The 15,363-nt window shown below is 44.5% G+C and overlaps 1 protein-coding gene across 1 annotated transcript in view; it reads left to right on the top strand.

Annotated features, from left to right (window-relative positions):
* POLE (DNA polymerase epsilon, catalytic subunit) overlaps positions 1 to 15,363 on the top strand; it is a 128,357-nt gene that overhangs the window by 43,454 nt on the left and 69,540 nt on the right. Inside the window, exons 16-21 of the mRNA XM_089652208.1 lie at positions 1,691 to 1,798; positions 1,886 to 2,014; positions 2,116 to 2,218; positions 14,704 to 14,850; positions 14,954 to 15,099; positions 15,205 to 15,353. Coding sequence (XP_089508334.1) covers positions 1,691 to 1,798; positions 1,886 to 2,014; positions 2,116 to 2,218; positions 14,704 to 14,850; positions 14,954 to 15,099; positions 15,205 to 15,353 — 782 coding nt within the window. The remainder of the gene's footprint in view (positions 1 to 1,690; positions 1,799 to 1,885; positions 2,015 to 2,115; positions 2,219 to 14,703; positions 14,851 to 14,953; positions 15,100 to 15,204; positions 15,354 to 15,363) is intronic.

Here is a 15,363-nt window from a genome sequence, read left to right as displayed (position 1 = left end):
TTAATTTACAGGGATTTCCTCTCACGTCCTGTATGGCTATGGGACAGGAAGCCAAGGTAAATCTTCCCAATGGGACACAGTTGACAAAAAGAATCTGACGGGTTCTATTCCTCCCTTTCTCTATTTAAAATTTGAAAAAAAAGTTTTGTCCATACTTTACAGTACCCTTCTATTGCTTTCTTTTCTGTTCAAGGTCTTTCAGGCGTTTGTGAGCTGTAGATAGTTTGTCATTGGGCCAATTAGCTCTTTTTTGGCTGCCTATCTTCCCCCTCAGTTGTACTGCCTTTGGGCATCCCAAAAGTTTGACTCCCTGTGTATCTCAATGGACAGAGAAGAGAAAAGGATATTTGCACTCTCGGTAATTCATTTTCTGGGAGTCTTCCTGAGATCCCACCCATCTGTGCATATAATAATGCTCTTGATCAGCAATCGGCAAACTACGGCCCGGGCGGACCTTTTAATCCGGCCCGCGGAGCGTGCTAAAAAAAACACAGCCAGGGCAGGCAAACATTGGCTGTCAGGATGTGTGTAGGTGGGGCAGCGTGACGAACGTGAAGGGAGCTAGTCTCCTCTCACAGTCCGCCCTGAAGACCGGAACGGCGCGGGAAGACGGCGAGAGGAACGCGCGGAGCAAAGGTAAGTGAATTGACACAGGGGGGACTTGGCTTACTACTTGGGGGGGAATAGTACTGTGGGGGAGGAATTAATATGGGGAATGAATTACTATAGGGGGGATGAATTACTATAGGGGGGATGAATTACTATAGGGGGGATGAATTACTATAGGGGGGATGAATTACTATAGGGGGGATGAATTACTATAGGGGGGATGAATTACTATAGGGGGGATGAATTACTATAGGGGGGATGAATTACTATAGGGGGGATGAATTACTATAGGGGGGATGAATTACTATGGGGGATGAATTACTATATGGGGGATGAATTACTATGGGGGATGAATTACTATGGGGGATGAATTACTATGGGGGATGAATTACTATGGGGGATGAATTACTATGGGGGATGAATTACTATATGGGGGATTAATTACTTCTGGGGGATGAATTACTATGGGGGATGAATTACTATGGGAGATGAATTACTATATGGGGGATGAATTACTATATGGGGGATGAATTACTATATGGGGGATGAATTACTATATGGGGGTGAATTACTATGGGGGATGAATTACTATATGGGGGATGAATTACTATATGGGGGATGAATTACTATATGGGGGATGAATTACTATATGGGGGATGAATTACTATATGGGGGATGAATTACTATGGGGGATGAATTACTATCTACTCTTGGTCCGGCCCCCGGGTCCAATATATGAACCCATTGCGGCCCTCAAGTCAAAAAATTTGCCCACCCCTGCTCTTGATACTGCTTTGCTACTAAAGTGAGGCATCCGGGTAGTAGAAGGGATTATCCCAGGGTTGGCCAGTTTTTTTTTTTTTTTTTTTTTTTTTGTTTTCTCTTTTGTGTGCCAGTGTCCATTCCTCCTGTACGTGGCAGGATTAGGTCAAGGTTTAAGATTTTTTTCCCCTCAGTGGTTTTCAATAAAAGTTTTTCACTGTGAGTAAAAAAAAAAAAATCATGTTTTTTCCAGCTTACCATTGTGGCAGTTGTACTTGGTTTATGCAAAAAATTTTGATTTTTGTGTTGTCTCCTCAAGAATCCAGCTGCCTTTGACTTCCTGCTTCAGCGTGTGGAGCTAACGCTGCGTCATGCCATTGAAGAGGAAGAGAACATCCCTCTCGAGCAAGTCACTAACTTTCAGGAGGTACATGAGAACTGTTATGCTGCTTTTATTCTTTTTTTTTTCTTTCCCCTTCTCTAAAACTCACGCTGTCTTTTTGTCCATGTTAAGGTTTGTGATGAAATAAAGAAGAAACTAACTTCTCTAAAGGAGGTTCCAAATAGAATTGAATGCCCTCTTATTTACCATCTTGATGTGGGAGCTATGTATCCCAACATCATCCTCACCAATCGTCTACAGGTTGGTGGAAAGACAGACTTTTTGTTTGTGTCCTGTGCTAGGTAATTCCTGATTACAGCTCTTCTGTTCTTGGTCTCTGAGAAACTATGCTATAATTACAGCCTTCTGCTATGGTTGACGAAGCGACATGTGCAGCTTGTGACTTCAACAAACCAGGAGCTACGTGTCAGCGGAGAATGACATGGAAGTGGAGAGGGGAATTTAGTAAGTGATGTGTGTGTTCCTGGACTTAAAATTTGTGTCAATGTTTTGTTAAGCTGCCTTTGTAATTTAGACCCCACCATTCAGTTTAGCTGCAGGACACCATTATGCAAAGTCTGAGCTCCTTTAATGCCCCCCCCTGCATATTAGTTTATGAATGAGCAACATTGGGCTTGTACAGTCCTTCTTGTGTCCATTCCTTTTGTAAGGCTAACCACACAACTATAACTGCACGTTTTGTTTCCCCAGTCCCATGAAACCAGGTAGGGTGATGCCACTCTTCTGCAGTACTATAGAGCCCGGTCATCTGAAAATGCTACTCACATTAGCAGTGTTGAAAGGATGGATTTGTGTTTAGTTTTTAAAATACACTGTAGTCAAAAGTATGTGCTCACCCCTCCAAATGAGTTCAGTTTTTTTCAGTGAAGGAGCCATAATCAAGGCTGGCCATAGATGGATCATGTTTTTTTTTTTTTTTTTTTAAATCAGCTAGCAGACTGATCGGGGAAAAAAAAACTAAACAGATTAGCCCATCTACACAAGTAAGGTGGCTGGAGGAATGTTTCCCGCTGTGCTATTGTATTCTGACAGCAGGGACTCTTCTGCTGTCAGAATTCACTGATCAGCACTGCAGCCGATGGTCAGATGCATGCACTTATTTGCATGAAAATGTTATAACGTTCCCATTTGAGTGAAGCCAATTTTTAGATCAACTTCTCTCAAGCCATAGATGGACTGAAATACTAGTACTTGCTAAACCGGCCGATTTTGTCAATCCATCTATAGCCAGCTTTAAGACCCCAGAGGTCCAAAACGCTTGAGCTGGTCACCCTGTGTGTTACAGTGCTTATCCAATAAAGGAACATTTTGGAGGAGCTGTATGTGTTCTGGAAGTTTACTAGATTTGTCTCCAGGGAAGGGGTCTATGAGTGCTACAGCATGCAAGGCATTTTATTCAGTTGTACACTTCCAACTTTGTGGCAACAGTTTGAGGACGTTTTTACCTCCCTGTGCAAAAATCCATGTCCTTTAAGGATCTGGTTTGATGGGTGTGGTGTGGTCTTTGACCTTAACCCTATTTATCTTTTGGGATGAATAGAAAATGTCATTCCAATGTCATTGAGCTAGGTATTGTCCAAGCTTGGTACCTGACCTCACAAATGCTTTTTTTGTTGAATGGGCACACATTGCCAAAGGCACACACCAAAATGTTGTGACAAAAAGTCTTCCATTAAAGATGGAGACTGTTATAGCTGAAAGGTCAGGGAGTACAACTCTATGTAAGTGGTCATGTTTTTGAAATGAGAGGCCCAACAAGGTGTGATGGTCACTAGTCCACAAACAGGTCCTGACCAGTGTAATACTTCTCCATGTAGTATGCTTTCAATACAGTTTTGTTTCTCATTCATTGAGGGGCATAGGAATTCAGATACTGCTGGTGTTATACTGACCACATGAGGATTAAACACTGGAAACATTTTAAGCCAGGAGCCTCATGTTTGTGAGGCGATTAGTTTTAGGCATCCAATCTTTTATCTTTTGTATTCTACATGGGTCTGAGGTCTATACAGATGGGCACTGCTGTGACATTGATGACAAATCCAATCTAGCAATTGACTTGCTTGACCTGTAAGGTATATTAAACATTTTGGCCCTGCCCTTGATATGATTACTAATGGCATAGATGGCTGGAGCATACTCTTACCTCAACGTAGGTGATCTTGGAAGGGGTCAGCTAAATCCTACCACTGTCTAATCTACTTCTGCAGTAGGGTGCCCTCAGAGCCTGATTCCTACTTGACACATATGGCTCAGATTTAGAGGTCCGTTTAATCGCTCTGCAAACCCTTTTGCATGAAGATGCATCCCCACTTGTACATGTTGGGGACTGATTTTGCATCTTGGCGGTCCTTGAGTAGTTTACCCCTCTAGCAGTCTTGGGTACAGACCTCCGCTCCCTTGCCTATGGGGTCCTCTTTCACTTGCCTCTTATGGGGGATCCCATAGATTTAGGGACCACACAACATACAGAGGCCTTGAAAAGGCAGTATGGCTTCCACATATATTTGCTAATATGCACTGAGATGTGAGGTTTTCACACCTAGGTGCATTTCAAATCCTTTGTGGTGGAAATCATTGTTTGAGAACTATGGGCCTCCTTTGATTGTCAGCAGGTAGAACACACTACCTTCTAGCTGCATGTATCCTCTACTGAGGATAGTATATGAGCGGAGGACCTTGTGGGATCTGTTCACCTGGGAAAAAGTCCTGTTGTAGCTGACCTGGAGCGTCTTGAGGAAGGTCCTTCAGATGCTTTACATGGTTCTGCTCCTATTTAGGTGCATGTTCTTTAGAGGTTCTGCTAAGGTGCCTGCTTTTCTTGTTCTGTGCCTGTTTGTTTCACCAGGGGATTCTGAAACTTTGTAGTCCCATGGCAGGTACTCAGGAACAGACATTTCAGAATTTTTCTGCTAGGCCCCAGCAATGCTTCTGGACATTGTTATGTTTCATCTTTGGTTTCTACAGGTGATTTTTATATTGCCCTCCTGCATACTTTACTGGGAATGCCCCTTGCCCCTTCAGTCAGGATGGCTTCATAAGATCAAACAATTTGAGTTTTTTCTGGCAGTCTCACGAGTTACTTCACACTCTTTGATGCCTAATGCGCTGATAACGGAATATCTAGTAAACCTTTCTTAATAAGGTTGGTTCTCTGCCTGGCTAGGCAACCCCTTCTGGGTCATGGATTTTCCTTCCCCCTAATCCTAAGGGTTTGGTATGAGCAGCCTTGGCCGCCTTATGTAGACCGGCTGGTCTTTTTTGTTCAGACCTGTTTTTGTCCTAGGTTCCACCTTGAGATCTGTTCCTTCTGGCGGTTGTTCCCGGTGCTTTTTTCTGTTGACCACAACAAGGTATGGTCTTTTTATACTCACTGTTAGGTCTTTTTTTAGGAACCAATCAGGGGAACAGTCCCATCCCTATTCTTATGCTCATGTTCTTGGTACCACTTGCTGCAAACAGAGGTATGTTAGCTGGACTTATCCTGGGGCTGGCCTAAAATTTATTTTATTTGCAAGTGTCCCTTCCTCCTGCACGAAGCAGTTTAACCCCAAAAGTATCTGTATTCCTGTGCCCCTCAATGAACTTCAAGAAAAGAACTTTACAGAGGAGTACTAAAGCAGAATTACTTTCCGTTAATGTCTATTTTCTGACTTGTCAACAAGTCAACAGTTTTGTTGCAAAATTCACACACAATAACAAATCGCATTTCTAAAACTTGGCTTTTTTTCCTTCTATTTAATATGGTCCGATATTTACACGCAGCTGTTCTTACTGATGCAGAGAGAGCATATTTATCCAATTAGATGTATTTCATTTTAGTAAGTTTATATAATACAGTTTCGTTGGATCTGATTGATCATGGTATTGCTTTGCCTAGATTAAAAAAGCGAAGTGTAATTATATTAATGTCAAACTGCTGCCTACAGTATTGTTCTCTGCTAATGAAGATTAGATCAGGGTTTGATTTCCTTAATAGAAGAAATTTGTGGTGTCTGGAGGCTGGTGACGTAAGTATTTATCAAATAAACTGCCCGTTAGAGACTTGGATTTCAGCAGATTATCACATTAATATGATAAAGTAGTTTCCGTGCCCTACATTTGAAACTAGTTTCATTGTATGCTGACACTTAACCACTTGCCCTCCAGAGGAATTACCCCCTTTCCTGGCCAGGCCGTGTTTTTTTTTTTTCTTTTGCGATACGTGCTGCGTTACTTTAACTGACAATTGCACGGTCATGCAACGCTGTACATAAATTAAATTTATGTCATTTTCTTCCCCACAAATAGAGTATATGATCTGTGGGTTTTTATTTTTTGCGCTATATACAAAAAAAAGACCGACAATTTTGAAAAAAAAAAAAACAATATTTTTACTTTTTGCTATAAAACATATCCAATAAAAAAATTAAAAACATTTAATTTCTTCATAAATTTAGGCCAAAATGTATTCTGCTATATGTCTGCTAAAAAAAAATCCCAATAAGTGTATATTAACCACTTCCCGTCCGGCCGCTGTTTATAAACGGCAGGACGGGACACCTACAGCAGCGGGTTGCCGTCTCTAAACGGCACCTTGTATTTGAGGCTCGTGCGCGGCTCCTAGAGCGCGCACCCGCGAGCCCGACGATCGCCGAGTCCGACGGACACGGTGGATTACGTGACATGGTATGGGACCAATGAAATCGGTCCCATACCATGTGATCAGCTGTGTCCAATAAGGACACAGCTTAAGTGTAAACAAAAGCCGCATGGTGCGGCTTCCGCCTCCTTCTCCTCTCACGGAGTTGTCTGTGAGAGGAGAAACAGCGAAGAAGAGGCAGTAGTTAACTGCCCTCCACCTCAGTGACACCTGATCGCCCCTAAAGTGTCCCTGATCGCCCCTAAAGTGTCCCTGATCGCCCCTAAAGTGTCCCTGATCGCCCCTAAAGTGTCCCTGATCGCCCCTAAAGTGTCCCTGATCGCCCCTAAAGTGTCCCTGATCGCCCCTAAAGTGTCCCTGATCGCCCCTAAAGTGTCCCTGATCGCCCCTAAAGTGTCCCTGATCGCCCCACAAGTGTCCCTGATCGCCCCCACAAGTGTCCCTGATCGCCCCCACAAGTGTCCCTGATCGCCCCCACAAGTGTCCCTGATCGCCCCCACAAGTGGCCCTGATCGCCCCCACAAGTGGCCCTGATCGCCCCCACAAGTGGCCCTGATCGCCCCCACAAGTGGCCCTGATCGCCCCCACAAGTGGCCCTGATCGCCCCCACAAGTGGCCCTGATCGCCCCCACAAGTGGCCCTGATCGCCCCCACAAGTGGCCCTGATCGCCCCCACAAGTGGCCCTGATCGCCCCCACAAGTGGCCCTGATCGCCCCCACAAGTGGCCCTGATCGCCCCCACAAGTGGCCCTGATCGCCCCCACAAGTGGCCCTGATCGCCCCCACAAGTGGCCCTGATCGCCCCAAGTGGCCCTGATCGCCCCAAGTGGCCCTGATCGCCCCAAGTGGCCCTGATTGCCCCAAGTGGCCCTGATCGCCCGCAAGTGGCCCTGATCGCCCAACAAGTGGCCCAGCAGTGTCCCTGATTGTCAGTGTCCCTGATCACCACATAGTGGCCCAGCAGTGTTCCTGATCGCCACAGTGTCCCTGATCGTCACAGTGTCCCTGATCGCCGCAGTGGCCAAGCAGTGTCCCTGATCGTCACAGTGTCCCTGATCGCCGCAGTGGCCAAGCAGTGTCCCTGATCGTCACACAAGTGGCCCAGCAGTATCGCCGCAGTGGCCAAGCAGTGTCCCCGATTGCCACACAAGTGGCCCAGAAGTGTCCCTGATTGCTGCAGTGGCCCAGCAGTGTCCCTGATCACCGCAGTGTCCCTGATTGCCGCACAAGTGGTCCAGCAGTGTCCCTGATCGCCGCAGTGGCCCAGCAGTGTCCCTGATCACCGCAGTGTCCCTGATTGCCGCACAAGTGGTCCAGCAGTGTTCCTGATCGCCACAGTGTCCCTGATTGCCGCACAAGTGGTCCAGCAGTGTCCCTGATTGCCGCAGTGTCCCTGATTGCCGCAGTGGCCCAGCAGTGTCCCTGATCGCCACACAAGTGGCCCAGCAGTGTCCCTGATCACCACACAAGTAACCCAGCATTGTCCCCGATTGCCGCACAAGTGGTCCAGCAGTGTCCCTGATCACCGCAGTGGCCCAGCATTGTCCCTGATCACCGCAGTGTCCCTGATTGCCGCACAAGTGGTCCAGCAGTGTTCCTGATCGCCGCAGTGGCCCTGATTGCCGCAGTGGCCCAGCAGTGTCCCTGACCACCACACAAGTGGCCCAGCAGTGTCCCTGATCACCGCATTGGCCCAGCAGTGTTCCTGATCACCACACAAGTGGCCCAGCAGTGTCCCTGATCACCGCATTGGCCCAGCAGTGTTCCTGATCACCACACAAGTGGCCCAGCAATGTCCCTGATCGCCGGATAAGTGGTCCAGCAGTGCCCCTGATCACCGAAGTGTCCCTGATCACCGCAGTAGTCCAGCAGTGTTTCTGATTGCCACACAAGTGGCCCAGCAGTGTCCTGATCATCGCAGTGGCCCAGCAGTGTCCCTGATCGCCGCAGAAGTGGTCCAGCAGTGTCCCTGATCGCCGCAGTGTCCCAGCAGTGTCCCTGATCACCGCAGTGTCCACGATTGCTGCACAAGTGGTCCAGCAGTGTCCCTGATCACCGCAGTGTCCCTGATTGCCGCAGTGGCCCATATCACCACACAAGTGGCCCAGCAGTGTCCCTGATCACCACACAAGTGGCCAGCAGTGTCCCTGATCGCCGGACAAGTGGTCCAGCAGTGCCCCTGATCACCGCAGTGTCCCTGATCACCGCAGTTGCCCAGCAGTGTTTCTGATCGCCACACAAGTGGCCCAGCAGTGTCCTGATCATTGCAGTGGCCCAGCAGTGTCCATGGTCGCCGCACAAGTGGTCCAGCAGTGTCCCTGATCGCCACACAAGTGGCCCAGCAGTGTCCCTGATCACCGCAGTGGCCCAGCAGTGTCCCTGATCACCATACAGTGGCCCAATCAGTGTCCCTGATCACCTTACAGTGTGCCTGTCCATAAAGTGTCCCTGATCTCTGCCACACCAGTGGATCCTGTTCACTGCCATCGTCTGTGAGGAGAGAGATCCAGTACAGCTAACTGTGAGTAATTTTCAGCCTTTGCACAGAGTTTACACACACTCACAAAACTTTGCCAGCCACCTCACTGTATCTCTGATTTTTTCCCAACAGTGACTAGTGTGACCCAACTGCAGCCAGATATCTGTCCCTCACTGCAACACCAGCCTGATCACTGCCATACCAGTGGGTCCTGATCAGTGTCAAAAATATGGCCAAAAGATCATATACAAGCGAGGAGGCATTTCAAATTCTGAGTATGACAGATGAGAGTGACGGAGAGCTTAAAACATACCTTGGGGTGTTTGCTTTCCAAAATGGGGTCTTTTTGTGGATAATTCCATTGTCCTGATGCTCCAGGACCTCCAAAACAGCAATAGGTAGTTAAGAAATTAGATGTGCGATCTTTGCCCTTAGAACGCTAACAGGTGCTTATTGGATGTGGAACCCCTCTATGTGGCCAGACTGTGAAAAAGTCTCACACATTTGGTATCACCATATTCAGGAAGAGTTAGAGAATGTGTTTTGGGGTGTAATTTTAAGTATGCCTATGCAGTGTATTAGAAATATCTCATAGATTGACAACTTTGTGTAGAAAAAAATACATTTTCATTTTCTTTTCGCATTTTCCAAAAACTTGTGGCAAAAAATGAAGTCTTCAGAAGACTCTGCATGCCTCTTAAAACATACCTTGGGGTGTTTGCTTTCCAAAATGGGGTCATTTTGTGGATAATTCCCTTGCCCTGATGCTCCAGGACCTCCAAAACGGCAATAGGTAGTCAAGAAATTAGATGTGTAATTTTTGCCCTTAGAACGCTAACAGGTGCTTATTGGATGTGGAACCCCTCTATGTGGCCAGACTGTGAAAAAGTCTCACACATTTGGTATCGCCATATTCAGCAGGAGTTAAAGAATGCGTTTTGAGGTATCATTTTAAGTATGCCTATGCTGTGTAATAGAAATATCTCATAGATTGACAACTTTGCGTAAAAAAAAATACATTTTCATTTTCTTTTCACATTTTCCAAAAACATTTGGCAAAAAATGAAGTCTTCAGAGGACTCCCCATGCCTCTTAAAACATGCCTTGGGGTGTTTGCTTTCCAAAATGGGGTCATTTTGTGGATAATTCCCTTGCCCTGATGCTCCAGGACCTCCAAAACGGCAATAGGTAGTCAAGAAATTAGATGTGTAATTTTTGCCCTTAGAACGCTAACAGGTGCTTATTGGATGTGGAACCCCTCTATGTGGCCAGACTGTGAAAAAGTCTCACACATTTGGTATCGCCATATTCAGCAGGAGTTAAAGAATGCGTTTTGAGGTATCATTTTAAGTATGCCTATGCTGTGTAATAGAAATATCTCATAGATTGACAACTTTGCGTAAAAAAAAATACATTTTCATTTTCTTTTCACATTTTCCAAAAACATTTGGCAAAAAATGAAGTCTTCAGAGGACTCCCCATGCCTCTTAAAACATACCTTGATGTGTTTTCTTTCGAAAATGGGGTCATTTTGTGGGTAATTCAATTGTCCTGGTGCTCCAGGACCTCCAAAACTGTGATAGACAGTCAAGAAATTAGATGTGTAATTTTTGCCCCTAGAACGCCTAAGGGTGCTTATTGGATGTGGGGCCCTTCTATGTGGTTAGGCTGTGAAAAAGTTTTACACATGTGGTATCGCCATACTCAGGATGAGTAGCAGAATGTGTTTTGGGGTGTAATTGCAAGTATGCCTATGCCGTGTGAGAGAAAGAACTTGTTAAATGACAACTTTGTGGGAAAAAAAAAAAGAATTTTTTTTACTTTCATCATTTCCTTAAAAAATTGGCAAAAAATGACAACTTCAAAAAACTCCCCATGCCTCTCATTAAATACCTCAGACTGTCTACTTTCCAAAAAGGGGTCGTTTGGGGGGTATTTGTACTGTCCTGGCATTTTAGGGCCCCAAGAAATTATATAGGTAGTCCGTGCATCAGGATTGATACATTTTCAAATATATCAAATATATATACCGTGGTCTGTGGACTCTATAACTTTCACAAAGACTAAATAATACACACTGATTTGGGTTATGTCTACCAACAAAATGTAGCACAATGGATTTTGGCCTAAATTTATGAAGAAAGTATATTTATTTGCAAAATTTAATATCAAATACTAAGAAAAACATGTTTTTTTTCAAAATTTTCAGTCTTTTTTCATTTTTCTAGCAAAAAATAAAAACCCCAGTGATGATTAAATACCACCAAATTAAAGCTCTATTTGTTTGAAAAAAATGATAATAATTTCATTTAGATACAGTGTTGTATGCCTGAGTAATTGTCATTCACAATGTGAGAGCGCTGAAAGCTGAAAATTGGCCTGGACAGGAAGGGGGTAAAAGTGTCCGGACAGGAAGTGGTTAAATGGTTTACATGAAAGTTATAGCATCTACAAATGGCGGTGCATATATACTGGAATTTTTTTATATTTATTTTTTCTTTATACTAGTAATGGCAGCAATCAGCGACTTATAGCAGGACTGTGGCGGGCATTCTAACATTGGGTGGGAACTAACTGCCACTGACATCCCCAGTGACACTAATACAGTGATCAGTGCTTCCTGACTGGGCAGAAGTGGTTAACATCTGGGGTGATCAAAGGGTTAACGGTGTGCTGTGTGTTTTACATTGTGTGCTGTTTTACTTGGGAGACATTCTGCGTTCTATCTCTCTGCTGTGCAGAGATTTACAAAGCAGCATGTCCATGCTGACAGGAGAAAGATCTGTGTATAAACAACACAGATCTCTCCCTTCGCAGCCCTGTCGACAATCACCGAATCCCAGCGACCCGGTGATTGACATTCCCAGCAGCCAATAGTGGCGTGGGTAGGACGGCATGCCCGCCCCCTACCCGGAAATGCAAATCACATATATATACGTGATTTTGCACAGCCGTGCCGCCCTGTAACAGTACATCTGTTATAGGGCAGCGGGCAAGTGGTTAATAAAAGTTTGATCTAGGGGAATTTTTTTCCCCCCAATTTGTAAAATTTTGTGCATTTGAAAGTTGCTTTCATGGGTGTGGAAATTTTTAAAAGAAACTACTTGTCTAGGAACTAAATCTGTGCCCAAATCTACTTGTCACCAAGGACAATCTACTTGTCCAGATAAAAAAAAAATACATTTTAACCAAAACTGGATTTAAATTGGAGGTGATATTAGGAATGTCTGGGGCTTTAAAAAACAAAAGGGGCTTTATGGCGACTTAAAGATTTAGTATTTTTAACATTGCGCTGTTTATCTCCTCCTCCCCTCCCACTGCACCTGGGGACTAGCGGGGGGGGGGGGGGGGGGGGGGGGGTGAGACCTTGCAGTGTAATGAGCACCGATTGGCTGCTCCTCAGGAAAGGGTGGGTTAGGGTTTATCCTTTATCCCTTTTGCTGCCAGAGCCGTTTTTTGCATTTTTTTGCACAAATTTAAAAAATTGTTTTAGGCCTAAAGATTACATAAAACCCCCTAACATTATATATTTTCTGAAAGCAGAGACACTAGAGAATAAAATAGTGGTAGTTACAATTTTTTATATTGCATGATATTACCGCAAAATTTCAGTACAAAATACAAGTAAGTTATATTTAGGGCACAAAAAAAATGCAATAAATTACCCTATTTTTTTGTAAAATATAAAAAATGAGGTTGCACCGAGTAAAAAAACATCCAACTTGTCCAAACCTTACATTTGTGCGTGCTCGTGAAATGGCGACAAACTTCAGTACCCTATATTTTCTATAGGTCAACACTTTTAAAGCTCCTTGTAGGTCATCACTGTAGCCTTATGGAGGTCTGGTGCTAGAATTATTGCTCTCATTCTGGTGTGCGTGGCGATATGTGACGTGTATCGCAATCGACGGTTTCATGCGTAGGCTCCCCAGCGTGTGCTTTTACGTTTGTACATGCGTTTATGCGGGGTTCCACAATTTTTTGGGGGGGTGGTATGTACTTGGATGTAACTTTTATTTTTTACAATTAAAAAAAAAAACGTTTTGTTTTTGCTAACATTTTTTCTCATCACATAGGGGCCAAAATCCCCTGTGATGATTTTTTGGTGACATGTTCTCTTTATTGAGGCATCCAGTATGTAGCCTGTATGTCTCCCCTGTGCTCCACTGGCTTTTCATTTAGCTCTCTTATGGCAAAAGGTCTTTGTTTTCAGTGTAGCAGCATACAGCTTGCTCAAAATAGAAGTAAAGTAGAAACAGAGCTTTAAAAAAAAAAACACTCGTACCAATTTAATTTGTTCTTTCTGAGGTCTATTTTATGTGTTGCCAGGTTACCACTGTAGTTCTGCAGATTGCAGCGACTTCTAAGCTTCACGCCTGTTCTGCTCTAGTGGCAAGCCTTCTATATACAAAGTATATAGAAAGTATTGGGACATCCCTCCAAATCATTGGATTTAGGTGTTCCAATCACCCCCATGGCCACAGATGTATAAAATCAAGCACCTAGGCATGCAAACCGCTTCTACAAACATTTGTGAAAGAATGGGTCACTCTCAGGAGCTCAGTAAATTCAAGCGTTGTACCGTGATATGTTGCTACCTATGCAATAAGTCCATCCTTGAAATTTCCTTGCTACTAAATATTCCACAGTCAACTGTTGGTGGTGGTATAAAAAAAGTGGAAGCAACTGGGAACAGCAACTCAGCCACAAAGTAGAAGGCCACGTAAAATGACAGAGCGGGGTCAACGCATGCTGAAACACACAGTGCACAGAAGTCGCCAACTGTCTGCAGAGTCAATAGCTAAAGACCTCCAAACTTCGTGTGGCATTCAGATTAGCACAACAACCGTGCATAGAGAGCTTCATGGAATGGGTTTCCATGGCCGAGCAGCCGCATCCAAGCCTTACATCACCAAGTGCAATGCAAAGCGTTGAATGCAGTGGTGTAAAGCACGCCGCCACTGGAGTGAGGAATCGCACTACTCTGTCTGGCAATCTGATGGACGTGTCTGGGTTTGGCAGTTGCGAGAAGAAGGGTACTTACCTGACTGCATTATACCAAGTGTAAAGTTTGGTGGAAAGGGGATTGTTGGGTGTGGTTTTTTCAGGGGTTGGGCTTGGTCCCTTAGTTCCAGTGAAGGGGAACTCTTAAGACATCAACATACCAAGACATTTTGGGCAATTTTCATGCTCCCAACTTTGTGGGAACAGTTTGGAGGATGGCCCCTTCCTTTTCCAACATGACTGCGCACCAATGCACAAAGCAAGGTCCATAAAGCCATGGATGAGTGAGTTTTGGGTGGAGGAACTTGACCAGAGTCCTGACCATAACCCAATAGAACACCTTTGGAATGCATTAGAGCGGAGACTGTGAGCCAGGCCTTCTCGTCCAACATCACTGCCTGACCTCACAAATGTGTTTCTGGAAGAATGGTCAAACATTCCCATTGACACACTCTTAAACCTTGTAGACAGCCTTCCCAGAAGAGTTGAGCTGTTATATCTACATAGGGTGGGCCAACTCAATAGTGAAACCTACGGACTAATACTGAGATGCCATTAAAGTTCATGTAAAGGCAGGCGTCCCAACACACACACACACACACACACACTTTTTTTTTTTTTTAATCAAATGAAAACAAAACTAGCTTCAGCCTCCCTTTTCTTATTCCTGAAAATCCATTCCATTCAATCACCAACAAATAGTAGTTTTACCACTTTAGTGGTCTTTATTTAGTCTGGGCACTAGTAGCTGTTTTAGAGAGAGGAAAAAAAAACTTCTAGTGAGACTCCTACTTTTACTTGCAGTGCCAGCCAGTCGCAGTGAATATCATCGGATACAGCAGCAGTTAGAATCTGAAAAATTCCCTCCACTGTTCCCTGGAAAACCACCTAGAGCTTTTCATGAACTGAACCGAGAAGAGCAGGCAAAGTATGAGAAGAAACGGCTTGCTGGTGAGGAGACTACAGACAACATAATTACACCCAGTAACATATTTCTGTGTATATATAATACACGAATCAGTGGGTTGATGTTACCAAGCCTTTTTTTTTTCAGATTACTGTAGAAAGGCCTACAAGAAGATCCATGTCACAAGATTAGAAGATCGTGTAACCACCATTTGCCAGCGGGAGAACTCCTTCTATGTAGATACTGTGCGAGCTTTTAGGGACCGCAGATATGAGTTTAAGGGACTACACAAGGTGTGTAAGAATGTAATGCAGTATTTGTCCTGTACTATGTGACATTTTGCTGCTGCATGCTACATTACAGTGTAATTCTCACCACTCATACACTGCTTTACAAAGGTGTGGAAGAAGAAATTGACTGCTGCTTTTGAGAATGGAGATGCTGCTGAAGTGAAGAGATGCAAGAACATGGAGATCCTTTATGAATCGCTACAGTTGGCTCACAAGTGCATTTTAAACTCCTTCTATGGATATGTCATGCGCAAAGGGTATGTTTTT

Source organism: Staurois parvus, unplaced genomic scaffold (assembly GCF_062004578.1).
Source record: "Staurois parvus isolate SC_StPar_1 unplaced genomic scaffold, SC_StPar_1.0 ptg000673l, whole genome shotgun sequence".
In the NCBI taxonomy this organism is placed as follows: domain Eukaryota; kingdom Metazoa; phylum Chordata; class Amphibia; order Anura; family Ranidae; genus Staurois; species Staurois parvus.
This window is presented reverse-complemented; position numbering and strand designations above follow the sequence as displayed.